The sequence below is a fragment of the Eptatretus burgeri genome, chromosome 15 (assembly GCF_056783735.1).
Source record: "Eptatretus burgeri isolate ZD-2024b chromosome 15, Ebu_testis_v1, whole genome shotgun sequence".
Classification (NCBI taxonomy): Eukaryota; Metazoa; Chordata; class Myxini; order Myxiniformes; family Myxinidae; genus Eptatretus; species Eptatretus burgeri.
Window position 1 is genome coordinate 47,177,599 of NC_140975.1, and position 27,853 is coordinate 47,205,451.

General features: G+C 45.5%; 1 protein-coding gene and 1 long non-coding RNA gene across 7 annotated transcripts in view; one reads left to right on the forward strand and one right to left on the reverse strand.

Moving 5' to 3' along the window:
* Positions 1–9,123, forward strand: part of LOC147012116 (growth factor receptor-bound protein 2-like) — a 90,900-nt gene extending 81,777 nt beyond the window's left edge. For both annotated transcript variants that reach the window (XM_085858415.1, XM_085858414.1), the window contains exon 5: positions 6,111–9,123. In XM_085858415.1, coding sequence (XP_085714541.1) covers positions 6,111–6,293 — 183 coding nt within the window. In that variant the 3' untranslated portion in view covers positions 6,294–9,123. The remainder of the gene's footprint in view (positions 1–6,110) is intronic.
* LOC147012117 (uncharacterized) overlaps positions 472–27,853 on the reverse strand; it is a 57,478-nt gene continuing 30,096 nt past the window's right edge. The window contains exons 3-6 of one of the 5 annotated variants that reach the window (XR_015052043.1): positions 9,778–9,903; positions 9,450–9,628; positions 5,766–5,883; positions 472–2,035 (exon numbers count right to left, since the gene is read on the reverse strand). This is a non-coding gene — a long non-coding RNA (uncharacterized LOC147012117). Of the gene's footprint in view, positions 2,036–5,765; positions 5,884–9,195; positions 9,629–9,777; positions 9,904–27,853 lie in introns of those variants that run through there. The other 4 variants (XR_015052044.1, XR_015052042.1, XR_015052041.1 and 1 more) reach the window with 4 other exon arrangements.

The window sequence follows — 27,853 nt, forward strand, 5'->3', positions numbered from 1 at the left end:
GGGAGAGGCGGGGAGAGGCGGGGAGAGGCGGGGAGAGAGAGAGAGAGAGAGAGAGAGAGAGAGAGAGAGAGAGAGAGAGAGAGAGAGAGAGAGAGAGAGAGAGAGAGAGAGAGAGAGAGAGAGAGAGAGAGAGAGAGAGAGAGAGAGAGAGAGAGAGAGAGAGAGAGAGAGAGAGAGAGAGAGAGAGAGAGAGAGAGAGAGAGAGAGAGAGAGAGAGAGAGAGAGAGAGAGAGAGAGAGAGAGAGAGAGAGAGAGAGAGAGAGAGAGAGAGAGAGAGAGAGAGAGAGAGAGAGAGAGAGAGAGAGAGAGAGAGAGAGAGAGAGAGAGAGAGAGAGAGAGAGAGAGAGAGAGAGAGAGAGAGAGAGAGAGAGAGAGAGAGAGAGAGAGAGAGAGAGAGAGAGAGAGAGAGAGAGAGAGAGAGAGAGAGAGAGAGAGAGAGAGAGAGAGAGAGAGAGAGAGAGAGAGAGAGAGAGAGAGAGAGAGAGAGAGAGAGAGAGAGAGAGAGAGAGAGAGAGAGAGAGAGAGAGAGAGAGAGAGCGCTCTGGGAAGAGACACTGATGTGGTGGGATGCAAATTGGTTCGAATACAGAAGACAACAAGAGCAAAGAAGACAACAAGGCAACAAATAGTGACAGTGGTGTCAGTTGGATACAAATGCAAGCTAACAACAAAAGAGGAGACAGAAGAGGGAGGAAACAAGAGGCAGTGAGAGGAGTTGGGTATGTCTCACATCGTAACCTGCAAGTAAAACGGTTGTCAGCCAGGGTTAAAAGAGGTAGAAATTATTGAAGGTACAGATGGGGGATATTGCAGTAATAATGCACTCCACCTTGCACGAATAATGCTCGAAGTGGTTTTAATGACAAAAGGATATTGCCATTTTCATTGACCCAAGTTTAAAGGGGCCATGTAAATGTATGGACAAAGAAGATAGAATCAGAATGTGCAGGAAATACGTCTTTGATATTCCTTTCATGTTAGACATGAATCGTAAGCATGTTTATATGTGGTGACAAAAATAATCATGTGATTTTCTTTTTGTACACAATGTTGAAGTTCGTGGAGGAGCTAGAACAGAGGAACGTATCAAGACATAACAGAACAAAAGGAACAGTAGAAAGACAGGGGGGAAACTCACCAACAGCAGGGTTTAGGAACAAAATCGAGGGACATTGGACAAATAAGGGACGTGTGAGACAAATAAGGGATGTGGGGAAGAATGAGGGCTAATGGAGGACACTGAGGGTGGACAAGATGATACAGAAGCATACTTACAAGAAGCAAAAACTGGAAACTTGGAAAGAGGTGGGTTTGGGGAGGGATAACGGGGGTAGAAAAGACCATTGTTTTGGAGGGGGATGATTTGTGATGGTGGTGAACAGCTGACTTGAAGCCGTGGAGGGAAGAATGAGATTGAAGATGATGTGGAAGTTGGTTCCACGGGTGGGAAAAATAAAATGCAGCCAGAGGTGAATGAGTGGAGGTGAGCAGTGATTCTGGATTTTGGGAGTTGCACCAGAAGGAGGTTGATGGTGGACTGCATGCACCCTGCAGATACCCGGGGCGGAAAGGGGGATGGGGGGGGCACAGAAACAGCAGAGGGCGCAAAACCCGAAAGGAGGCGGTACAAGACATAGACCACCATCATGTCTGTGATGTGAAGGTGATAAGCCCGTAAACTCAGTTTGACATTTATCCATAATGTGTTGACTTGAAACTGGCAGATTTTGGACAACAAAAATGGAAACACCAGGGTACATGAGCTTTACAACATATATGCAAAGTATAGGACTGCCACACATGTGGGACCTGTGCATGAAATATACAAATCTCTTCCTGGCAATCCTCTCGTCATGTATATATAAGCGGGCTGCGACTCGAGTCTGGTATTAAGAGCCAACATGACCGCAAGAGGAGACCTCACTGACTTTGAAGAGGGTGTAATTGTTGGTGTGCATTTGGCAGGTGCTTCAATGACAAAGGCTGTGGAAATTGCTAATGTGTCAGGGGGATCTGTCTTGAAGGTGATGTCTGCCTGGGAAAGAAGGAAAGATATCATCAGTGAAGGGCAACAGTGGGCAGAATCACATACTCGACAAGCATGATCCACAAGCATTAGTTCAGACTGCTAAGAGAAATAGGAGAGCATTGTTGGACAAACTGTGTGTGGAGTTCAGTATGGGTTGTAAGCATCTTGTGATATCAAAAATGGTCAGAAGGGAACTTCACAAGGTGGGATACCATAGCTGGGTTGCTATGCACAAACCACTCATAACACCTAGAAATGCCTGTTTGCGGGTCCAGTGGTGCAAGGAGCATAGGCCATGGACTGCCAAGCAGTGGAGGGACATAATATAGTCTGATGAGTCATCCTTCTCCATGTTCTCTCTGGAGGGGTGCATGCATGTGCAGGATAGCCCATGGGGCTCTACAGCCCCAAGTGCCTGGATCCAACAGTAAAAGGTGCTGGCCATTCCATAATGGTGTGGGTATGTTTGTTGGCATGCCCTGAGTCCACACATTTCATTAGAAGGCAGGGTTGATTGTTTGGTCCACTACCTGTACATTTTTATAAGGGTGAGTGCAGTGCTCAAGGCTTAATGGAGGTCTACCCTTGGCTGATTGGGCCATCTTCTACATACTGTACCTCAAGCAGACTTGGTGGCATAATGATTGGAGCATCTACTCTGAGTCTGGGTGATCACTAGTTCATTTCTTACCCGAGCCAAGTCATATCAAAGACATTAAAAAGTATGTGCTGCTTCTTTGCTGTACACTCATCATTTTGAGGATAGAGCATGGATAAACCTTAATAGTGTGTGGGGGGGGGGGGGGGAGGAGGGAGTGAGTAAGGGGATTTCTCCATAATTTCCCTGCTGGCTAGGAAGACAAAAGTGACATCACAAAGATGGTGATGATAGTACCCAGAGTTCTCCAGGAAGTTATGTCTCCAAGAGTCAGTGGCTGTGTTTGTCTGAAGTCAAATCCTGTGTTCTCTGGTGTCTTTGTCTGCATGTTTGTGTTTCACATCTTGTTTATAAGCAAAAGACACGAGCGAGGCTCACAAGACCATGCGGTCTGGACAAAGACACATGGAAATTGATTTTTTTTTTTCCGAGATTTATTTCTACTTTTGTTCATCTTGTTCAAGGCTAAATCACGAGTTAATCTCACAAACAGTCACTTGCAGAGCTGTTGTTTTCTGGACATCAATGGTGACTTGTTTGTGGTCGCTCTTCAATCAATGTGTATCTCAATGTCTGCCGTCAGGCTAAAATAAATAGCAGGGAAATGTGGTGCCACAATTTTAAATCTCACAATTATCATGTTCCCTCCACCTCCTGAAGTCTCTTCAAACCCATGAGACACACATATTAGTAATTATCAGAGATGTTTTATCGAAGTGGGCTGGCAGGATGACCTGGAGGTACACACACGTGCCACCAAGTTATCTAGCCTGGGTTTGAATCCCGATCCAGCTATAAATTGTCATCTTTGTGTTTCACAGGCAGGGTGGTTCATAAATGTGTGTGCCATCCCCTGGATCGATGTGAAGTTGGGTGTCCTGCCTGGCAGCATTAGTTGGTGGACGTTAAGGATCCCATGGTATCCTTTACAAAGAGTTGGCAAGAGTATGTTGACACCATGAAATAAATTCCAAATTCCTGCCCTAACCTTCGTCGTTGAACATCAGGCCTGGCCAGCCGGTTCAAGGAAATTATGCAAATTATGCACAGCAGGAGGCCATTCAGCCCATCGTGCTTGCACCACACCAATACCAGATTAAATAAATCCGTCAATACCCCTTCCCTTCATATACAGCCTTTTTGGCTGCTGATTGCATAATTGGTTAGGGGCAGATATGCCGCTGATGCAGTGCCCCTATTACCAGTACACTGATACTCATTTTGCCAACCTCAGAAGGAAGACAGGCTGAGTCAACCCCCTGCTGTTAATTCAGTGGCAAACAGTGCTTGAACTCAGGACCCTAGAATCCCAAGCCACCACGCTAACCGCTAAACTAACACCAGGCTTAAAGACTTGGGCCAGTATACACATCCTTGTCCTCTTCGTGAAAAACTTGGGCCAAAATTCTGGTGCAAAGACTCCCAGCCAACCCCACAAGAACATGGGAATAATTGTGGCCGTTAAATAATAATAATAATAATAATAATAATAATAATAATAATAATAATAATAATAATAAGAGATGTTTAATCGAAGTTCCAATTTGGCATTATTCCAACAATGAAGCGATTCATCCATTTCAAAGAAGTATACTGCACTGTAAAAACAAGGAATTTTAAAATAGCTTCTCAATATCATATTTTATGATATGTTTGGTCCTGGTATTCAACTTGCTAATGTGGTTTCAGCTGCAAGTTGCATTAAGGACACATCGCTTTGGAAGGGGTAGATTGTCCTATGAGCTGGCTGTTTATATAATATTACATTCTCAAAAACAGATCTTTACCCCTCTACAATTTACTTTCTTCCCATATGCCACATACAATCAATCCCCTACTCCCTCCTCCCCAACTGTTATCATTTTTATTTGCCTTTCCCTTTTCAACACCTTCCACTTGAATCTGTGACCCTCATATTTTATCTCTTATTCTCAACCCATCCTCTCTTTTAATCATTTATCTTTTCAATTTAACCTTTCCCCCTTTTGGATATGTCACATGCAAATTGTATAAAAGGCCAGTTTATGATAAAATAAAATGTCATGGAATCAGTTCAGTTACACTGGTAGCACAGCTGTCTAGATCCTTCTGATATACTAATTGGGATTTCTCTCCACAGTGGTGTGCCTGGTCGTGGCAAGGACTATACTGGGTGGTTTACCCGTTACATACCTCTGAATAGGTGTCAGGACTGGAATTTAGGAAAAATGCCAGCGATAATCGTCTAAACTTTGTGAAATACACTTTGGGATCCTTCACATCAACCAGCAGCAATCAGTGTTGGCACAAAGGACCCCAGATTAATGTCCTATTTGACAGGCAGTGTGCTCAGGTCAAAAATAGAAAAAACCCTGACGAGAAAGACAAAGGAGAGTGTGCTTCCTCAAAGCTACCTGTCAGCCACCATTGATTGGGACACGCATCAACGAAAATTTTTTTTGGGAAATTAAGTGTAAATTTGGCAAACAAAAGGACATTAGGTAACTGCAAATAACATAAATATTGCTCCGAGAATTCCATTTAAATTCTCCCTAATTACCTTTTGAAATTTGCTTGCTGTGTTTTACAACATTGATGTTACTTTTTATTATACACTTCTTGTATTTGACAGGCGAGTGCAGAGGCTACCGATATGCTGTATAATCTGGATTTCATTCTTGGCCCAACATGAAACTGTCTGACTGGCACATCATTATATCAATTAGTATGTTATCCTTCGGATGGACATGCACCTGGGTGTCTTACCTCATATCATTCGCTGGTGGATGTTGAAAATAATTACCAGGTGGATGCAGTGCTACCTGTAGGTAAGGGCAGGAATTTGGAATTTGTTCAGGGTACCGGGGATAGTTCGCCTACTCTTCGCGAAGGACGCCGTGGGACTACACTCAAGTAAGAATGTTAAGTACACAGATTAAACAAAAGTTACAGAGATGGTTCCCTTTAGTTTCTGGTGTATGCAACGTGTGGCTGCTGATTGCATCATTTCTCGGGGACATGCCTGTGGAACTGATGCAGAGCCCCCTGTAAGTTTGGGCAGGAATTTCAAATTTGTTTCACATGTCGACAGTAACTCACCTACTCTTCATCGAGAGACGTTGTGGGATCTTCAATGGCCACCAGATAATGCGATTGGATGGGTTGCCAGATTAACGTCCATCAAAGGGCCATTGAACCCACTGACGCAACGGCATGTCTGCATAACATTAGGGTGACAGTTTACAGCTGGGTCACTAATCAAATTCAGACGATGTACATTGCTCAAACGTGAGTATGCTATTTCAGAGCTACAGAGATGTGTGATGGAGTGAAAGCAACCTGAAAAATGGCTGAGATGAAGACATACATCGTTTCTTTCTGATACCCACACCCTTATCCTCAATTTCTGTCCCTCTCAACCTCCCACCCACAAACTCCTTTTAGGTGCTGTACGTTCAAGCACTCTTCGACTTTGAACCACAAGAACCAGGCGAGCTGTGGTTCCGACGTGGAGATATTATCCGTGTTCTGGACAGTGCAGACCCTAACTGGTGGCGTGGGGCTTGCCGAGGTCACGCAGGTCTCTTTCCCCGAAACTATGTCACAGCCGTCGCTCAGAGCCGCTGAGGAGGGAATCTTTATTTTGGAGGGTTGGAGCTGTAGGTTGGGCATTGTTTTTTGGGGTTGAGGGTTGAGGGTGGGGGTAGGGGTGGTAGACGGCAGATTTTGGATGAAGTAACATTTGAAACTGAGAAGGTAGAGAGGTTTTGTACATCGTGGTTCTGAAAAATTGTGTGTGGGAAAACACAGAGTTTCTATCAGCCACACTTCAGCATTGGCCTAATAGTCTTTGCCTCTCTTTTTCCGTTGTGACCTTTGCTTTGTCAAGTCAAATGAGAAGCACGACTTTGAAAACCTGCTTCAAGCCTGAGCATTTGTAGCAGGACAGTCAGAAATGCCCCCAGCTATAAAACGGTACGTTCGCAGCCTTCCCAAATGCAAGATAATCTCAGGATAAGAAGTTCTTAATTAAGGTTTCTAATTTCTGTGCAATGAAAAGAGGAGGAGGAAAATGAAATCTGAGTACATATTGGAGGGCAGAATTAGCCAGATCAAAAAGCTTTCCATTGACAAGACACAATGTCGATGCCGGTAAAATATACTCTTGGTTAATGCAGCATCTTCACCTGGTTGGGGAAAATGTGATGGAGTGCAATCATAAACAAATGAAACATCTTCATTGAGTCTCGTCCACCAGCCTGACTCGTGCGGTAGGTATGGAGTCACCTCCTTTTCAATACCGATTACATGTGGGCAGATACTGTTTACAAGTACTGCATTCAATATGTTCATTCTCAGCTTGGAGAAAATCAAAGAAAATGTCATCCAGCCATTAGATTTCTTTCCATGATGTAAATGAATGGGGGCATTGATAGCCGTTATCCCATTAGTTAATAATAAGCTGATGCCGTCACATACATGCCAATCTGATTTGTGCATTTTCCTCACTTTAGGTCCATAAAAATGAACCCATTGCTGGAGTTGTGGTTCGACTGCTTGTGACGGATCCATTTTTCTGACTGTACTCCCATTGGCAAATGAAGGTCATGTGGATATGTTAACAAATGCGCCCAACAGGATTATGCAGAGGTGAAGCACTTACCTTTCAGCTGCCTGGTGTGGGTTCCAATTTACTGACACGACTAGTGCTTCGCAGGCAGGGCATTGCATCAGTGGGCGCACCATCCCTCGGATGTATGTGAAGCAGGGAACCAATATGTTAGTATTAGTTGATGGACGTTAGATTCCACAGTGTATTTTGATGAAGAGTAGGCCCAAATCAGCCACAAATGTTAGGCCTGGCCAACCAGGTTTGTGAGAGACCCTATACTAAGGGAAGTAGCTTACAAAGAAGAAGAGTCAGGAGGCGGAGAGGACATGTGAACAAAAGCCATAAAACAGAAGACCACTGTGCACTCGGAGTTGTCTGAAGCAGATCTTAATAATGCTGCAGTCACTAGAGGTCACCTGTTTATGAACCATCTCTTTTTAGTTTGCCATACACGAGGGAGATGCATGGTCAAGAGAATCAGCTTATGTTGAAGTCCCTCAGTTGGTTAGGAGTTCCAATTTGTACTTCCCTGTGGCTCTGTGATGGTGCCTTGTGAGTCAATGACGTCATTTTACAAGCGTGGATCCAGAGAAATGACATGGCTCATGAGATTAGAAGTATGGAAAGATTGTTTCTCCATTCGACTTAAAACATGACCGATTCCTCCGATGCAACCTGAACAAAAACAAATTTTCTACCTTAACCAATGGGCTATACATTTTACATTCTCAAGTGGTGGGATTTCTAAGCCCGTCTGCCTCGACAACTCGAACTCGAAACTAAATGGAACACCATCAAGACGGCTCGAAGAAATGCAAATGGAGAACACCCTCAAGAAGAAGCAGCTTGGATGGAAAGGAACATGCAGTAAGGATACATTTGTTATTAAAATCAACTGCAATGATATCCTAGTAATTAGGACAAAGCAGCAACAATGAAATAACAGGGTACTCAGCATTCATATACCATGAAACCTTCTTTCTATGTATATTTCTTTTTTTTTTACACCAAAAAAAAAAACGTTCATTTTTCAAGTGTCATTCGAATCAATTATTCCAGGAATATAAAAGCACAGTGGTGATTCAGCTTGCACATGAGATCCTGCTCACGGTGATGTGAGAATAAACTTGCCATATTACCGTCAAACATGAAGAGTTGAATTTGAAGACATTCTTGTGGCCTTTGGTGGGAATGAAATTACCATTCTTGCCTCGAAGCATGCTCATCGCAAAGTTTCATGCCGAGAGAACGGATCATTTATTTACCATCTCGTGTTGTTTTTTTTTTTGGAACTGCGCACTGCAAACCTCATGACGTCATTTAGAGGTTGGGGTGGAGGGGGAAGGGGAGGTCGGGCTAAGGATGATACTTGTATTATTGTAACCCTAATCCAGACGTGGTGATTCGTTTTGAACCAAATAGGGCTGAGGGAATGGAGCTGACTGCAGTACAAGCCATTTCCTGTGTCCTAACATCTGCGCCATCCTTTTTGAAAATCCCCGAATGAATGTAAACCGGTTTTATGCTTGTATACACTTTGTAGTTCAAGGTTCAGAATGCTTGAATTTTCAGCACTGATGGCAAACAGAAATTTGCAATTTTTCTTGCCCTTTGCTAAATTCTCTTATAGATATGTTTCCAAAGAGTGTGTGATGAATTGTGATTTCTAAAAACAACAATGTCTGATTGCTGGCATCCATTGTGTAGATATGTGTAGCTGCAAGGTTTAATACCCTTGTTATTTTGGTGGTTGGAGGAATCCTTATGGAAAAGGGTATACAGTATTTAATAATAATAATAATCATCATAATAATAATAATAATAATAAATACATTTCTGCAGGAATTCTTGTCATAATTTTGACTTTTGCTTATGTTCACATCATTAAAAGTGTTTGCAAAACAAAGGCAACAAATTGCATGACAAATTGTGTCTCCCACCCCCCTCCAACCACACCACCACCCTTCACACTGCTCCCCTGTTCCTTGGCTCTATAGGATAATTCACTCATACTGTATGTACAAAGGTTCTTATTCTGATACTGACATTCATTAATTGTCCTTTTATACTTCACATCACAAGCAATATGGCAATACGATTTGTGCCATTGCATCTATCTACACTTTTGGAGGTCACCTGGAATTTGAATAAAAGTATAGCTTAGAAGTCACCTGGAAAATCATAACCGTGATGTTTTGCATGCAGGGGTGATCAGGTGAGGCGTCGATGTGTGCATCATCCATCGGATGGACGTTAAACCAGAGGAACCACCTGCCAACACGGGTTGTTGGTCGATGTAGAAGACCCCACGGTGTCTTTCATGAAGAGTAGGTGAGTTATCGCCGGCACCCTGGAACAAATGACAAATTCCTGACTTAATCTGCGGTTAGCATGTGGTCTGGTCTTCTTGGACATCCCTTGGCACCAGGTTACATCGCTTGCTATCTCAGAGTGTGGTTGTCTGCTTCAGAAGCTGCTACACGATAAACATTCACATACCCAGGTTGTTCGCAGGTCACATGTGATTGGCCGTCTTCAGCTACAAATAGCAGGCATAAACAAAATGAAAGTATTTTTCACTGTAGCACATGTTTAAGTTGCCAGGTGGAGAGCTCGAGTGAAGTTCTGAAATGATACAGGGTGGTGGGATTTTCCAATCGATAATTTTTTATGGCCATTGCAAATAGAAATAATTTTAAAAAGATTAGTAAGCTTCTTTTTCATCTTATGTAGACTATGCTAAGTGACTTGCTCTCAGTTTGTAATTTGAGCAGTGCGTGATGGCAGCATTTAAACGAGACCAGTGTTTCCTTGAAGCCTTGCTTATTGCTTCTAAATAAAAAAAGTATTGTACAGCTTTGGACCAGTATTGTTCTTCATGCACACGGTGATACAAAGGTATTCACTGAACCAAGTACACTCCCTTTTTTATGGGAATTTTTTTCTGTAATAGAGATGAGATAGATACCACCCAGGGGAAAACCAGGACTCTATCGAAGAGAAAACAACAAAATGACAAAAATACGAGAAAGGAGAGCCAACAGAGCAGTCAGAAAAAATGACACCAAAATCATTCCCCTTGAAGGAAACAAACACCATTTGCTTTGCGGCGGCACTGCTCATTCGAGAAAAAGCAACAGGCAAGCAACACTGTAAGAAGAGCAAACCAGACCCTCAGACAGAGATCAAGCAACACCATGGAAACGGAGACTAATGACACAGAGAGAAAGGAAATGGGACAAATGCAGCAATTCATAGGAGGAATCTGAAGCCCAAAGCTAATGAAGAGAATCCCCAAAAAAACAAACACAGAATCGAAGACAAGGACCTGGAGGTAATGGTTGCCGAAAAGAAATCAAAACAGAGATTTTATTTATTCGTAAGTAGCCTGTGGCTGCTTGGCTGCATCATTTTCTGGGGGCGTGGCTGTACCGCTGAAGCAATGCCCCCTGTTACCAGGAAGCTGGTACTCATTCGTTATCGACCTTGGAAGAATGACAGTCAACCCACCTGGTGTAAATTCAGAGGCTTGACAGGGGCTTCAACTCAAGACCCAAAGATCTTAAGCCAGCCATCTTAACCATTAAACGAACACCAGGCTAAAACAGAGATGATAGCATGGAAAATAAAGAAATATAAACTGTGCTGAGATGAAAACCTGGGAAAACAAAACCGGATGTTTGAAGATACCCCAAACAGATTCTACCTCAAAATAAGGAAACAAAAGTAAAATGTATCAAATCCCCCCGCCCCATCCCTCCCACCCCCTCAATGGAAAGATACATTTTAAGACTTCTGGAAAGATATTCATGAAGAAAAAAAAAAGAACACAATAGGATGCAGATTGGATTTGAAACTTGGAAAATAAAATGCAAGATCTAAAGGAAAAGAAATGCCCCCATTTGGAAATAAATTTTATTTAAAAAAAAATACCCCCGAGCAGGAGTGCCGGTCATCTCTACCAGAGGTCGACAGAAGCAAAATCAAATTAGGGGAATCTATAATTATCGATTCCATGGCTCGTGGATCTGGTCGTAGAATGCAGATCGCCAGAACAGTCGGTCACTTCAAATAAATGATGAAGGAGACACTTTTCTGAATAAGTGATCCTGATAACAGCAGGCATGCTTTAATGCTAATTTATGTGATACCTGGGGTTCCACAAAATGGTCGGTAATATGGGAATTCTGGAACGTGATTATGATCGACCGTGTTGTAAACTCCCTCTAAAACGATCAGGCACGCGGGTAGCCAGCGGCTGACTTTCGGGTGGGCAATTCCACGATTATGACTTAATTACACTAATGATTTTTTTTTATAACAATCAGACTTTGTATACAATGCTGCAAGTTCGTGTATATCAATAAAATAGCGATGCAGACTTGTTTTTGTATGTACTTTATGAACAGCCCATACGGGACAAAAATATGCAAAAATTTGCGCAGGACCCGGAGCATCTTCAGAGAATGGCGCCGGCCTCTGGATGACCACTTCAAATTCGCACCGGACATGTAAGAATCAGAGCGAGGTTTGAAGGGCTATAAAATCGGAACGAGAGGAAATTTCAAAAAAATGGCTTGTGTTGTTCTAGATAATAGTCCGTAGTATCTGAATCACTAATAACATTTGATCTCTCTTGATAAATGAGGGAGGAGATACGATTTGAAATTGATGATTTTCGCAACTTTGACAGCCTCGTGACGTCGACCTCGACCTTGGACGACCTTGAAAGTTATATCGTTGTGCATGTCTCATCGACCTCTATCCATTCCACTATTGGTTGTCTCCACTCGGTTTGATTGTGGATGGACGGACGTACGGACAGACTTCGAGACTGGCTTTATTAGGTCATCTCTCCTGAGATGATAGAGATGACCTAAAAATTGTAAAATGAGAACAAAATTGTCCACAGCCTGGATTGGTTTCCAAAAGATTGTATGGATTACAAAAGAACTTTGGCTGGTGTCCAACATTCATGGTTGACAAAATGCATGCAGGGAAAAGATCAACTCTCAAATAATCGAACTGATTGAAAAAGAAATAGAACTCTGGAATAGCATATTGATATTACAGCAAGCGGGAAAAAAATCTCAAAACACGAAGAGTGAAGATACATCATGCGATCTTCCAAGGAGCCTTTCCCCCCTTCTGTTTTGCCGAGCCCTGGACCCACTGAGCAACCTTATTAATGAGCAAGGATACAGATACACCCCAACATCAATATAAGAGAACATCCAAAGAGACAAGAAAGGTGACTAGTCTACTGTACATGGATGATTTAAAACTCTTTATAGTCAGGTCAGGTATGGGAGCATGTGCCAGAACAGCGCGTCGCTGTGTCCACTTTTTGTGGACTGCGTCCACGTCCACTCCAGGGGCCTCGTCTGGCCTTCCCCCAGGCAGATGCCAGGCCCATCCCCATCTCCTTGAGATGATGGTCAACCTGCTGTAACCACGAGGCACGGGGTCAGCCCATTGGCCTCCACTCACGAGACTCCCTCGCTGAGAGAATCTGGAGAGCAGGATGAGCGACAGGAAAACGAGCCACATGTCCATACAGCCGCAACTGATGCTCACGGACTATGCAGGTAACAAATCTCATCCGAGTCTCAGCAATCGCTCGTTGGACACAAAATCAGACCAGCGATAGCGAAGGATTCTCCGAAGAGACCTGGTACCAAAGGAATTAAGTCGCCGTCTCAGATCCTTGGTCAGAGTCCAAGTCTCGCATCCATAGAGCAAGACTGGAAGCACCAACGACCTGAAGACTCGGACTTTCGTCCTCCCACACAGGTACCGGCAGCGCCACACCCCATGATCCAGTGAATCGATGACTCCCCAGGCCCGACCTTGACGTCTATTGACCTCTGACTCACAGCCAGCAGAGATATGAATATCACTGCCAAGGTAAGTGAATCTCTCCACGACCTCAACATCCTCACCACAAACAGACACAGACAGGACAGCAGCATCCAAGTTGTCATTGAAAGCCTGGATCTTAGTTTTGACCCAAGAAACCCATAATCCCAGCGGCTCCGACTCCTCATTCAGCACCTTGAGGGCCCCTAAAAGGATATCTCAAGTCTCCGCAAAGATGACTGCATCATCTGCGAAATCAAGGTCTGAGATCTTGAGATTCCCAAACGATGCAACGCAGCTTGAACTTTCCGACACCTCCCCAAAATCCAGTCCATACAAGTGCTGAAAAGTGTGGGGGCCAGTACACACCCCTGACGAACTCCAGTAACAACTGGAAATAAGTCAGAGATGGTACCACCACACTTCACAGCACTCGCAGTACCAGCGTAGAGTTCAGACGTCAGATCGATCAGTTTTGGTGGCACCCCACGAAGACCAAGAATCCTCCAGAGGGCATCCCAATTCACTGAATCAAACACCTTACAGAGATCAACATTGGCTGCAAGCAGCCCCTGCCGAAACTCTCATCTGCATTCGGTGAGGACATGGAGAGCAAGGATACAGTCAATCGTTGACCTCTTTGGTGTAAAGCCTGACTGCTCTGGACGCTGGTGCTCAAGCAGATGGTGGCGAACCCTATCAATAATTATCCGAGCAAAGACCTTGCCCGGAACTGAGAGCAGCGTCACCCCTCGGTAGTTGTTGCAGTCTTGGCGATCACCCTTCCCTTTCCAGAGAGGGACAACAAGGCCTCTCTTCCAATCAGTTGGGATGATGCCTGTGTTCCAGGCAGAGCACAAAACTGCATGCAACGACACGAGTGCAGCATTTCCACCAGCCTTGAGAAGTTCAGCATGGATGCCACAGATTCCTGGAGCTTTACCCCGTTTCAACCGGTTCACTGCAGCCCGTGTTTCCACAAGCGAAGGTGGACCACAGTTGATTGGAGGGTCAGCAACAGGGATTGTAACACCCTTGACGTCCAACTCAACAGTTGGGGGATCAGCCTGGTACAACCGCTCAAAGTAACTGGCCCAGCGGGCCTTCACTTCAGACTCCTCTGTCAAGAGCCGACCACTCTCTGCTCTAACTGCAGTGCTCTGAGGGATGGGCTTGGATGAACGCAATGCACGAATTCCCCTGTAAGCGGGACGAGAATCACCTGTCCACAGGTGTTGCTCTACCCCCTCACAGATTCCTTGCACATAGGCCTCCTTGTCCACCCTTAGTGCACGTACAGTTTTACGGCTGAACTCCCTGAACAGCTCAGCTGTGCCATTCAGCCTGGCCCTGCGACTCTGGTCAATGGTATCCAGTGTCCCTTGAGAGACAAAATTCTTCTTTGCCCTGCGGTGAGTTCCAAGACATCCACCGGCAACATCAAGGATGGTGGTCTTGAAGGCACTCCACAACTCTTCAGGACCCCCCCCCCCCAAAGCACCCAGACACCCCAAATGTCCACTCAGCCTGTTCGCAAACTCCTCAGCTACTCTCTCATCCTTGAGCTTGCTAACATTCAGCCTCGGCTGGGATGGTACCATTCTCCAGGACTTAAGGTGCAGCTTTAGAGTTGCTACAACAAGCCGGTGGTGAGTATTGAGGAACTGAGCACTCCGGTAGATCCTGCAGTTCTGGATCATCCTCCAGCGACCGTCAACGAGGACATGGTCAATCTCCTTTGCCACACCGCCAGCATTGGAATACAAAGTCCAGCAATGAGCTTGTAGGTGCTGAAACCATGAACCAGCCACCCTAAGTCCATGACTTCTTGCAAAGTCAAGGAACTTAGCGCTATTCTGGTTCATAGTTCTTGACCCATGGGGACCAACACACACCTCATAACCATTCCTATCAGTTCCAGTCGATGCATTGAAATCCCCCAAGACTAGAAGTGTATCTCGTCTGGGGCACTGATCAACCACAGACTCGAGCGTGGCGTGGAATGAGTCCTTCACGGTGAGGTCACTCGCCTCAGTCGGAGCATAGACAGAGACCAGGGAAATGACACCTAAGGAGTGACGAATCCTAAGTCTCATAATACGCTCGTTGACCGGTGTTACCTCAATTATCATTGGGGTCAGCTTATTGGACACAGCTACAGCAACTCCTTGAGTATGTAACCATCAGAGCGACCAGACCAATGGTAGGTGTAACCACCCACCATTAGCTCACCGCAATCCGGTCTCCGAACCTCAGAGAGTGCTGCAATACCGATGTCCAAACGCTTTAGCTCAGATGATAACAGAGACAGGTGATCATCCTCTCTTAGGGATAGGACATTCCAGGCACCCACCCGAAGGGACCGCCTCAGGTTAACCCAAGGAGACCGCCGTCTGGTGGATGACACCTCAGCACCACTCCGACACACTCTCCCGCAATCTGACCAAGGGATGTTACCCCGTGGTTTCCCTCCTTTCATCAAAGATTGGGGGTCCCGAAGGCTTTGCCCCAATCCCGTCATACGGTGAGCTGCCCTGCGAAGGGAAGCTGCACAGGAGGTACTCCCAAGGAGTGGGTTTTCAGATTTTATTGCGTTTTTGTGTTTTGCGGAATGAAGAGTTTTACGGTGGCCGGAGTGCAAATCCTGCCACCAACCTCGTAATAAAAAGTAACCCAACTGCAGGAGGACGTCCGCAGACACAGTTGGGCACTAGATTTGGATGGCCGTTGGCTCACATGGAGCTCCTCTGCCCTTTGACAGGTTTTGTTTTTAATCCTGCTGGGTGTCCATATCCAAACACCCTCCTCACCAAAAAACCTGGTGGGGGAGACGGTTTAGTCGTCGACAATCCGACCATGGAACAGGTTAGTACAGGCTTACATGGTACCTGTTGCAGGTCACAGATCTAACCTGACCTGACAAAGATATACTGAAAGATATGACAAAGATCTTTATACTGAACGATGAAAATTGGCAACAACAGACATTTTTAAGGCCATTTTCCATGCTTGAGTGGGGGTTAGCCTTATGCGGGCCCCATGACAATGTTCTCCATCATGGTTCCGTTTTTGAGGAAATGTTTTATGGCCAGATGCCCGTCCTGATGCCAAGACTTTTAGTTGCCTCTTACGACACGTAGGGATACGGTGTGCCCATTCTAAACCGGGACACACCAGGGAACGAAGAAAAATTGGCAGAAAAACTGAACTTGGTGAAATGGTACTCCAACAATATCCAAATGAAATTTAGCCAAGATAAATGTGACAAGAGTACATTCATGCAAGATAGACCAACAAAAATGGACAACATAAAAATCGACCGAAACAGAAACAGAAACCAATACAGAACCGAGACAACGAAGCATCTTACAAATACACCACAGTAGAAGAGGGCCACCAAATATGTCACAACCAACTGCATAGAACAATTACTAAAGAATACCTGCGTCGAATGAGGCTGATCCTGAAAACATACCTCTCCCCAAGGAACAAAATCAAATCCAGAAACCAACTTGCAATACCAGTATTCCTGTACAGCTGTGGAATAATAAACTTGCCACAAGCAGAAATCAATAAATTATATATCAAAACAAGGAAACTCATCACGACACATAAAATGTTTTACAAAAATTAATGCATCCCGAGAATGTACCTGCCGAGATGAGGAGGTAGCTGCCTGATGGAGCTCAACCAATTGCAGAGAATGACAACTGCAGGATTGGCTGAATACGTGAAAAGTTCAATAGACAATCAAATCCTATTTGTATGCAAACATGAACACAGTGAGCCATAGATTGTATCCCTAACCACCTTGCAAAAACTATCCATAGACAGGTGTGAATGGAAGATACCACACGTGAAACCGAAACAGCAACTAATACAGCCCCACCGAATGCAAAAAAGACAAAAGAAAAATATAAACCAAAAAAAATCAACAGATATACACCGATAACTGGGAGAACGATAAAAGAGCAGGAAGACAGATTGGGCATAGACAAAGAAGGCTCACAGCAGTAGCTAAGAAGAGGTCACCAAACTAGGATGGAGAACGAATCATATTAAATGCCAAAGAGCAGGGACACTACACCAATTCCTTTAAGAAAATGGTGGGACTGAGTCAATTGGACAGATGTAGATTTTGCAAGATAGAAAGAGAAAGCACGAGTCGCCTCCGATTGGGATGTAGAAAACTCATATCAGAGCAGCTGTACATACAAAGGCATTACAAGGTGTGTGGAGTAATCCACTGGCATATCTGCAACAATCTCAATATCCCAGTTTCAGAAAACCCAATGAAACATGAACCAAAAGCGATCACTGAAAACAAGGAAGTCATGCTCACATATGACCTGATTATCCCATTGAGTGTGAACATTGAAAACAAAGCATTGTGACTGGATATAGTACTTACTGTAATGGTCAAAAGCTTTAGAACACCTCCATTTTTTCCAGTTTTTACTGAAATTTAAGCAGTTTAATGGTTCAATGTACTCCAAAATTAAAGCATAGAACAAATAAAACAATTGCAGATAAAAAAGAAATCATGGAATAGTTTTGTTGAACAAAATTTTATCGAAATTTTTGACTCATAAAAGTAGCCACCTTTTGCAGATATAACAGCTGAACATACTCGTGGCATTCTTTCTACAATGGAAATCAAATATTGTTCGGAAAGTTCTTCCCAACACTGTTGCAGAAGTTCCCACAAATGTGTTGCACTTGTAGGTTGCTTTGCTTTCACCCTTATGTCCAATTCATCCCTAACCAGCTCGATGAGGTTTACGTTTGGAGACTGTGCAGGCCATTCCATGATTTGAAGCTTACCGTATTGTTCTTTTCTTCTAAGGTAGTTCTGACATAGCCTGGAGGCATGTTTTGGGTCGTTATCTTGCTGTAAGATGAACCCCTGACCAACTCGGCGTAGACCAGAGGGTATTGAATGGCGCTGCAAAATGCTGTGGTAGCCCTTTTGGTTCAGGGTGCCAGTCACTGTGAACATCGCCAACTCTGGATCCAGCAAAAGAGCCCCAGATCATCACGCTTTCTCCTCCATGTTTAACAGTTGGTGTCACACACTGAGGAATTATCCTTTCGCCTACTCGATGGCGTATAAAAACCCTGCGGGATGAACCGAAGATTTCAAATTTTGATTCATGGGTCCATAAGACCTTCTTCCAGTTTTCAGTAGTCCACTGGCGGTGCTTCATGGCCCAGGCAAGCCTCTTTTTCGTATTTTTCCATCTTAGCAATGGCTTTCTTACTGCCACTCGACCTGTCAAACCTGCAGCTCGAAGACTTCTCTTCACAGTTGAAACTGAGACTTCCTTACTTCGACCAGTGTTAAGCTGTGCTTGAAGCTGCTGTCCTGTGAGCTGCCAATCACGCAAGCTGTTGACTCTCAGAAACTTGTCTTCTGATTGTGTTGTGGCTTTGGGTCTGCCAGACCTCTTCCTGTTGGAGTTTCCTCCAGTTTCCAAGTGTATTTTGATGGTGTAGGAAACTGTACTCACTGACACCTTAGCTTATTTCCAATTTCTCTAAAGGCAAGACCTACACTTTTAAGGGTTATCATGGTCTGTCTGTGTTCCTTTGTAAATTGTCTTGTTCTCGCCATTATGACGGCAATATACTACTTCCTGCAGTGCAATATTGTCCAAATAATGCTTCAGAGGGTGTAGCAACAGTCTGTTCCAACACTGCTTTTATCCAGACAGAAGGTCTGTAACTAATCAACAAAAGTTGGGACACTTGTAGGAATTGTTTGCATCAACTTTCAAGGCTTAATTTACTTCCATTGCTGCAGAATAGCTGCAGTTGCTAACCCATTACTTGTTCCCTGAAAAGGGCCTTTTTTAACAACTCTGAAATTTACATTATTTTTCAGTTTTTGGTAACCTAAATTTCTCTTTTTAACCTCTGGCAGTTTACCGCTTAGCTTTGCACCATTTCAGGTTATTCACTGGACTTGAACTTCTTAAATTTCAGTAAAAACTGGAAAAATGGGGTGTTCTAAAACTTTAGACCGGTAGAGTATGTATAAAAAAAGAAAAGACAGCATTGCTAATTTAGGTGCCAGTACCCAGATATTTTGGCCTAAGCAATGCAGAAATCAAGAAAAGGACTAAATACCAGGATGTCAAAAATGACGTCAAAAGATCCTGGAAGCTGGAGAATGCCAAAATTGTACCAGTGATCATTGTATCATTGGGAATGATAATGAAGAACTTCACAGAGATCTTTAAAACCATCCCTGAAAATATTACTACAAAAGAATTTCAGTTGGAAGCTGTCCGGGGTTCATTGACTATTCTGAAAAAAGCCCTTGGGATAAAACTTTTGAAAACAAGAAATTTTCACAGCTTGGTTCATGAATTGTGACTCCCCTAAAAAGTGGAGGTGGATACTTCAAGCCCTGAGAAAACTCTGTTCCCCCTTCTGAAACATTCATATGGAGATAACAACAAACGGTACATATATATATATATATATATATATATATATATATATATATATATATATATATATATATATATATATATATATATATATATATATATATATAGTTATGGATTTCAGAATCCAGTCTGATGAATGCATCCACACATCCAGGTCCTCAGACAGTTATTTCCTAAAATGCATGTTCAGATTAGCCCCATCCCCATGTCTAATGGGATTTTAAATGTGATGCATTGAGAAGGGTGAAAAATAGATCCCCTACGTTATGGGAAGCTTTTTTCTTTACGACAGACACGTTTACACACATTTCTTTCCCGAGCTCTGACACGCACCCTTATTTTTCCTCAGCAACGTTCTTTTACGAGCTCTGACGTGCGCCCTTATTTCTACTCAGCAACGTTCTTTCGCGAGCTCCGACACCCGCTTTTTTTGGAGCGCACGGGTCATCATGGTAACCGTGTGCAAGTGGGGCGGGGTGAGCTTGGGCTGGACTGCGCCCGCCGAGACGGCCCGCAGATATAAAACGAATTTGAGGTCCGTTCTGAGGAGAGAGAAGTATGAGCAGAGAGGAAAAGGAAGAGAAAGAAAGCCAGAGAGGAAAGGGAGGAGAAGAAAGCGAGAGGGCAAGCAAGCCAAAAAGAAAGCCAGGGAGAGAAAAGTAAGAGCAGAGAAGAAAGCGGGGTGAAAGAAAGCCAGGGAGGGAGAAGAGAAGTGAGCAAGAAGTGGGTGTAAACGCGCAAAAGAAGGGAAGAAAGCAGGGCGAAAGAAAACCAGGGAGGGAGAAGAGAAGCGAGCGTGTGGTGCACGTGTGGGTGTGTGAACAATGCCAACAACGAGACAAATCGTCCTTCCCAGTGCTTTAGCAAGCGAGCGTGTGGTACGCGTGTGGGGGTGAGCAGCGCCGACGGCGTGTGAGGCACGGGTTGGTCACCAACAAGTGAGGCACGGGTCGATCACCGACGGACGGTGTAGGTCACTGGACGTCACCAGTTTCGTGAAGTGTGAGAAGCTGCCCGTGTCGCAGCACCAGGGTCTAAACCCATGACAGACGATCTCAGTGCCCTCGCAGACGTTGACTGGCATTCAAGGCTGTTCGCGAGATGGTGCACGGCAAGGCTGGGTGCTGGCCATGGACGTGACATGCACGCACACATTTCAGGACGTTTTCATTTCATGGACGACTACTCTCTGGTGAGTGAGACGATTCTTCTTCCCCCCCCCCCTTATGATCTGTTGGGTACCCTTGTCTGTGTGTAGCTGTAAGTGAACCCCTGATAAGCATCTGCTCCTTGTCTCTTTCCTAGAATTTTGATTGATTTTGCTTTGAAATTTATTCATTTATTTACCTCAGAAAATAAAAAGTTCTTTTTATTTATTTATTTTATTATTCATAAATCAGTCGTCGATTTCCAACCTGTCCATGTTTGTCCTTTCCTTCCATTGGTCTGGCATTGTCTGAACCTCGATAGACTGGGAGGTAATTACCACAGATTTGACCAAAAATAGTCGGCACGCACCAGCGGTTAAAACGCTCAGCCGCCCTAATTAAAATCTAATCGAGATAACATTGGTGCTTTGCCGAGGGCGCGCTCCCGGCTTAGTTAACCACGTGACCTCAAGTTAAACGGCATAATTAGACAGTGGACACTGGAACTCGTGGTTAGCTGGGTGGCATTCGTGGTTCGAAAACAACCCACCATGCCACAACGTTAATTGTGAGCAGTGGCCCCAGGTCCGGCTCTTCCGAGGACAAATGGGGATTAATCCCCCTGAGTGACAAGCTGCTGTCTCGGTACCTGTGGCCGCAACAACTGGTGTCCGGGAGTGGGAGATTTTTCGAAACCCCTTAATCAATAAATTGGTGTCAATTTGTCGACCTGTGGTGCGCTTCACGTACCTCGAAATTCAGAGCGGTTAGACCAGATTTTAGTGAAATTTATTGGGACGAACAATGGTGGACCAACACGGGCAGGTCCTGGTGGGCCATGTAAGTGATGTAAATATGGACACGGAATTGACTCAGGACCCGCATGAAGTCACAATGGAGGGTGAAGAGGAAGCAATGGGAGAGATGGAAAATAACCCCCACGCTCGGTCTCTGGAAAATGCGGCGGCGATAGCGCAGAACGCCGAGTTATCACCACCAGTGCTGCCCGAGATGACATGATGTTGTTCATGACGCAATTAATGGCACAAATGAAAATGTTGGGTGAAGAAAACAATAGAAAAATTGACGAAAACAACAGGAAAATTGACGTGATTGGCGAAGAAAATAACAGAAAATGGACAGGATGAACGAAGAAAACAACAGCAGAATGGAAGCGATGAGCAGAAAAATGGACAAAAACAGCAGAAAAATGGACGTGATGGGCAATGAAATAAAAAGTGAGATGAGTGAAGCGATGGGCAGAGAAATGGCGGCGGTATGAGAGGAGGTAAGGGCGTGTAGGATTGGCAAAAGGGAGTGGAGGTAAGGAAGTGTAGGATTGAAATTAAAGCAAAACAGGTAGAAACTAGTAGTGGAGTAAAGGAAGAGATTATTGAATGCATGGACCTGTTATATTTGCAGCGTGAAGGCCCAGTCACACCTTGACGTTTTAGCCAGCAATGGCAACGTATCAAAATGTATGTAAAACGCTGGCTTACGTTGAACTTTTGATATTTTTTTTAAAGTTTCGGACGTATTCATAACGAGTTGGTCGTATGCATAACATATTAGTAACGGACACAGAACGTTTCGTTCTCTTATACATAACTTATACCAAAGAATGCTTAGCCTGTTGTCGGCGTTCACAACCTATGCCCAACGATAGTCTAACTTATGCAGAGCGCGCTGCACGTATCACCGACGATCACGTGGCGTAGCCTATAAAAGGCTGCCGCACAATGATTCAAATCATAACCACCGGAGAAATGGAAGTGTCAACATTGCAGTCACACCTTGGCGATCTTGCCAGCGTATGCCGACCTCTGAAAAATGCGTCTAAAACGCTGGCGCACGTCGAATACGGAATGGGTAAGTTTGGTATACGTCAATAGAACGCTAAAGTACGCTATCATACGTCGTAGTAAGTGGAGCACGTCTTGTACTTTTAAACGTGTTAAACATTTTACGACGTACTTGCCATATGCCCCACATGTTCCGCATGCGATGGGAATAAGTTGTACACACGATATGCGATAGTTGGCACACGTCGACAAAATTTACTTGTAAGTTACTCATAAGTCGAAACACGTCAATGTAATGGTTAGCGTCAGTGTTCCAGACTCCCTGTTTTTTGTTTTTTTTCTTCGGTATGATGGTGACGTGCACTGTACGTGCACTGAGGGTGGACAAGGAGGCCTATGTGCGAGGAATCTGTGAGGGGGTAGAGCATCACCTGTGGACAGGTGATTCTCGTCCCGCTTACAGGGGAATTCGCGCATTACGTTCATCCAAGCCCATCCCTCGGAGCACTGCAGTTCGAGCAGAGAGTGGTAGGCTCTTGACAGAGGAGTCTGAAGTGAAGGCCCGCTGGGCCGGTTACTTTGAGCGGTTGTACCAGGCTGATCCCCCAGCTGTCGAGTTGGACGTCAAGGGTGTTACAGTCCCTGTTGCTGACCCTCCAATCAACTGTGGTCCACCTTCGCTTGTGGAAACACGGGCTGTGGTGAACCAGTTGAAACGGGGCAAAGCTGCAGGGATCTGTGGCATCTATGCTGAACTTCTCAAGGCTGGTGGAAATGCTGCACTCGTGTCGTTGCATGCAGTTTTGTGCTCTGCCTGGAACACAGGCATCATCCCAACTGACTGGAAGAGGGGCCTTGTTGTCCCTCTCTGGAAAGGGAAGGGTGATCGCCAAGACTGCAACAACTACCGAGGGGTGACGCTGCTCTCAGTGCCGGGCAAGGTATTTGCTCGGATAATTCTTGATAGGGTTCGCCACCATCTGCTTGAGCACCAGCGTCCAGAGCAGTCAGGCTTTACACCAAAGAGGTCAACGATTGACCGTATCCTTGCCCTTCGTGTCCTCACCGAACGCAGACGAGAGTTTCGGCAGGGGCTGCTTGCAGCCTATGTTGATCTCTGTAAAGTGTTCGATTCAGTGAATCGGGATGTCCTCTGGAGGATTCTTGGTCTTCGTGGGGTGCCACCAAAACTGATCGATCTGATGTCTGAACTCTACTCTGGTACTGAGAGTGCTGTGAAGTGTGGTGGTACCATCTCTGACTTATTTCCAGTTGTTACTGGAGTTTGTCAGGGATGTGTACTTGCCCCCACACTTTTCAGCACTTGTATGGACTGGATTTTAGGGAGGATGTCGGAGAGATCAAGTTGCGGTGCATCGTTTGGGAATGTCAAGATCTCTAACCTTGATTTTGCAGATGATGCAGTCATCTTTGCGGAGACTTTAGACATCCTTTTGGGGGCCCTCGAGGTGCTGAATGAGGAGTCGGAGCCGCTGGGATTACGGGTTTCTTGGGTCAAAACTAAGATCCAGGCTTTCACTGACATCTTGGATGCTGCTGTCCTGTCTGTGTCTGTTTGTGGTGAGGATGTTGAGGTCGTGGAGAGATTCACTTACCTTGGCAGTGATATTCATGTTTCTGCCGGCTGCAAGTCAGAGGTCAATAGACGTCTGGGTCAGGCCTGGGGAGTCATGAATTCACTGGATCATGGGGTGTGGCGCTGCCGGTACCTGTGCGGGAGGACGAAAGTCCGAGTCTTCAGGTCCTTGGCACTTCCAGTCTTGCTCTATGGGTGCGAGACTTGGACTGTGACCAAGGATCTGAGACAGAGACTTAATTCCTTTGGTACCAGGTGTCTTCGGAGAATCCTTGGCTATTGCTGGTCGGATTTTGTGTCCAACGAGCGGTTGCTGAGAGAGACTCGGATGAGATTTGTTACCTGCATTGTCCGTGAGCGTCAGTTGCGGCTGTATGGACATGTGGCTCATTTTCCTGACGCTGATCCTGCTCACCAGATTCTCTCAGCGAGGGAGCCTCATGAGTGGAGGAGGCCAGTGGGCCGACCACGTGCCTCATGGTTGCAGCAGGTTGACCATCATCTCAAGGAGATGGGGATGGGCCTGCCATCTGCCTGGGGGATGGCCAGACGGAGGCCCCTGGAGTACCGGTGGAAAGTGGATGCAGCGACGCGCTGTTCTGGCACATGCTCCCATACCTGACCCCTGACCTGATGGTGATGTTGACACTTCGATTTCTAGTGTGGTTATAATATAATATAATTAATAGGCTGCTAATAATATAACTAATAGGTTATGATTTAAATCATAACCGCACTAGAAATCGGAGTGTCAACATGACCGTCCTCCCGAAGAAAAGAAAAAAAAAAAAAAAACAGGGAGTCTGGAACACTGACGCTAACCATTACATTGACGTGTTTCGACTTATGAGTACCTTACAAGTAACGTGTGTCGACGTGCGTCAACGATCGCGTAACGTGCCTACAACACGTTACTCATTGGTTAGAAATAAGTTTTGGGTACGCTAAACATTACCTCGACGTGTTTCGACTTATGATTAACTTACAATTAATGTGTGTCGACGTGTGTCAACGATCGCATAACGTGCCTGCAACTTATGGCCAGCGTAGCAGAACTTGTGAGTCATACGCTGGCACAAGTCGTAAAATTTCAAGCATGCTAAAATTTGAGGACAACCGCAAAGTACAATGATGAAAGCCAGCGTACTACGACGTACGGCAGTGTTTTTCAGCGTGCTCTCAATGTTTCCAAAACTTACCCATAACGTATTCGACGTGTGCCAGCGTTTTCGACAAATTTTTCAAAAATCGGCATAAGCTGGCTAAAACGTCAAGGTGTGACTGGGCCTTGACAGAGTACTCGAAGAACGGGAGGAGGTGAGTGCAGTGAAGGTGAGTCATGGCGAGACTGGGAGCGTGCATCATGCAATTGGATGCATGTCGAGCTTGGGGGGAATGAAGGACCCGGGGTTTCTTGGAGTGCCCAATGTGCCGGAGTATGTGCAGAGTGCATGTGACATAACATGGATGAGTGCACACGAAAGAGTGGGACATGGATCGACCCGGACGGGAGTAGCGGTTAGTGTAGTGGACCGGAGTGGCGAGCCTCCTGAGCGGGACAGAGTTGTATTGGAAACCACGCTGGCTCCACAGAACTTTGCGTACGCAGTCCGTGCTTTGCAAACCGCCCAAGCACAGACGGTGGCGCATTGTGTTAATGGTTTCAGAGGGGCCGGTGTGTAAACGCTCAGTGACAGATAAATCACTGGAGCACGGACGGCAAAACAGAACGGATTTAGCTGCAAATTGTTTTCCACGGGGACCAGGTGTGCAATATGCACGGTACCTCCGGCATGAGCAATGGGCGTGGTGAGCACGGCTTGGTTCCCTGTGGGAAAACCCCAATTCCCAGTGGCAAGAATTTAAACACAAATTGGCTTGCAACAGACATACGACTGAGCACTTTGGCGGACGCAGAGGGCTCATTATCATAGGGGTAAGTGACAGTGACGGGGCGACGTTATGCCCTCATGTATCGGCCAAACCGAGGGGCGAGTGTGCTGTCGACCACCACCCTGGAGGTGCAAGGGCCACCGAGCCTTGCCACGAGGACATGAAGCCCGGCCAGGATGTAGCGAACATCCTCGCCCGGGGCAAAGGAGCATTAGTTAGGGGAAGGGTTTATCATTAGATAGACGGCCTCATGGGGGCATGAGCAGTCCTCCATGGGGCCCAGGAACACGAGTTAGGGGAAATTTAGGTTAGAATTTAGAAATGGATTAAAGACATGGACAGACATGGAACGTGTAGTGGGAACGTAGCTTTGTGATAGAGTTAAATAGAACGTGCATTAGTATAAGGGAAGACGAGGGTGCACGAGATAGTTAGGGGAAATTAGTTAGGTAATGCTGTGTTGGTGAGTGGAAATGTGTTTGTGTGTGATCGATGAATTATGAGTGTGAAGGCAGGGCAATGGCCAGTATGAGTGTGAGTAATGGAATGCATGGTGTGAAGGATTGAATGGGGGGAGTGGATCCCACCCAAGGAAACTCAGGGGTTAGTTTAAAATTAGGTAGAGGGATTAGGTAAATTTATACATGGATGTCGTTATGCGGTTGGTGCTGATTGTGGAAAGTAAAAAAAAAAATTGTTTGTAGGGTGCAGGAAATAATGAACTGGCTGGGGGTGTGGCTTGTGAGTGTAATGTTCGGATGAAGCAGGCACCCCAGGCACTGGGGCTCGTCGGCCAGGTGAGGCCATAGGTAAGTCCAGGGGGCTATTAGTGTATTAGTGGACGCAGGTACCAGAGGAGAGGGGCCTGGCATGCCAGTGTCGTGTTCAATGGGATCGGGTGCCTGAGCAGCGGGACCTGGGGCACCAAAATGCCAAGTGGGCATAGAGGGGGGGGAGTGCCAATGAGTGCATCCCCCATGTTAGGGTGAAGAGCAGGCAAGCTCGGAGGCAGCTCCAGTGTCCCGGGAGTGCTAATGGTGAGTATGCAGGTCGGCAGACCTGCTAGTGGAGCCACACTACCCAGACACGAAATTGTGCAATGGCACAGAAAGAAAATTTGGTGGGCAAGGCCAAAAATTGTAAGGGCACCAACATGTAGGCGATAGGAATTTGGGTTTTTAGAACACCATTGTTTAAAAAAGACCTCTTAGCAGGGTATGACCCCGGGGAAAGTTTAAAAGTGTAACAATATTAGTGTAGTTAGGATTGATGAAGACCCCTTTGCACCATCCATTGTCGGGATGATCGCCGGCTGCTGGACTTGCCCTTCTGTTGGACTTGAGAACGAGACTTGCCATGATGTAAATGTAGGATTGCATGTAGTTCTGCTCTTCCTTTCCAAGGAACCTTGGGGGGATTGGGTACGAATTTGGCAATGGGGATAGTGGGATGTAGGAGACGAGACGTAGCGACGAATTGTAAAATGAGAGGGGCTATGGTAGTGCATATGGGAAAGACGGATGGGTGCGGACGAATAGGGCCAACCTCGAGCTCTCTCTCCCAGCACCACCGCCACTGCCCCAGGTATGTGCACACCAGGGACTGGCTGACCATGTTGGTCGGACCTGGTGTTCGGCACTTTTTTTTTTCGTGCTGTTTGCTGTTCGCCTTGCTGTTTCGCTTTGTCTCACCACTGCCCCAGGACCATCAAGGCTGTTCTGCATCAAGGCATCGCTCGCCTTGCTGGAGCACCTGTTCTACATCAAGACATCACTCACCTCACTTCACTATTTCCTCCGTGACCTGTGTTCCACCCACACC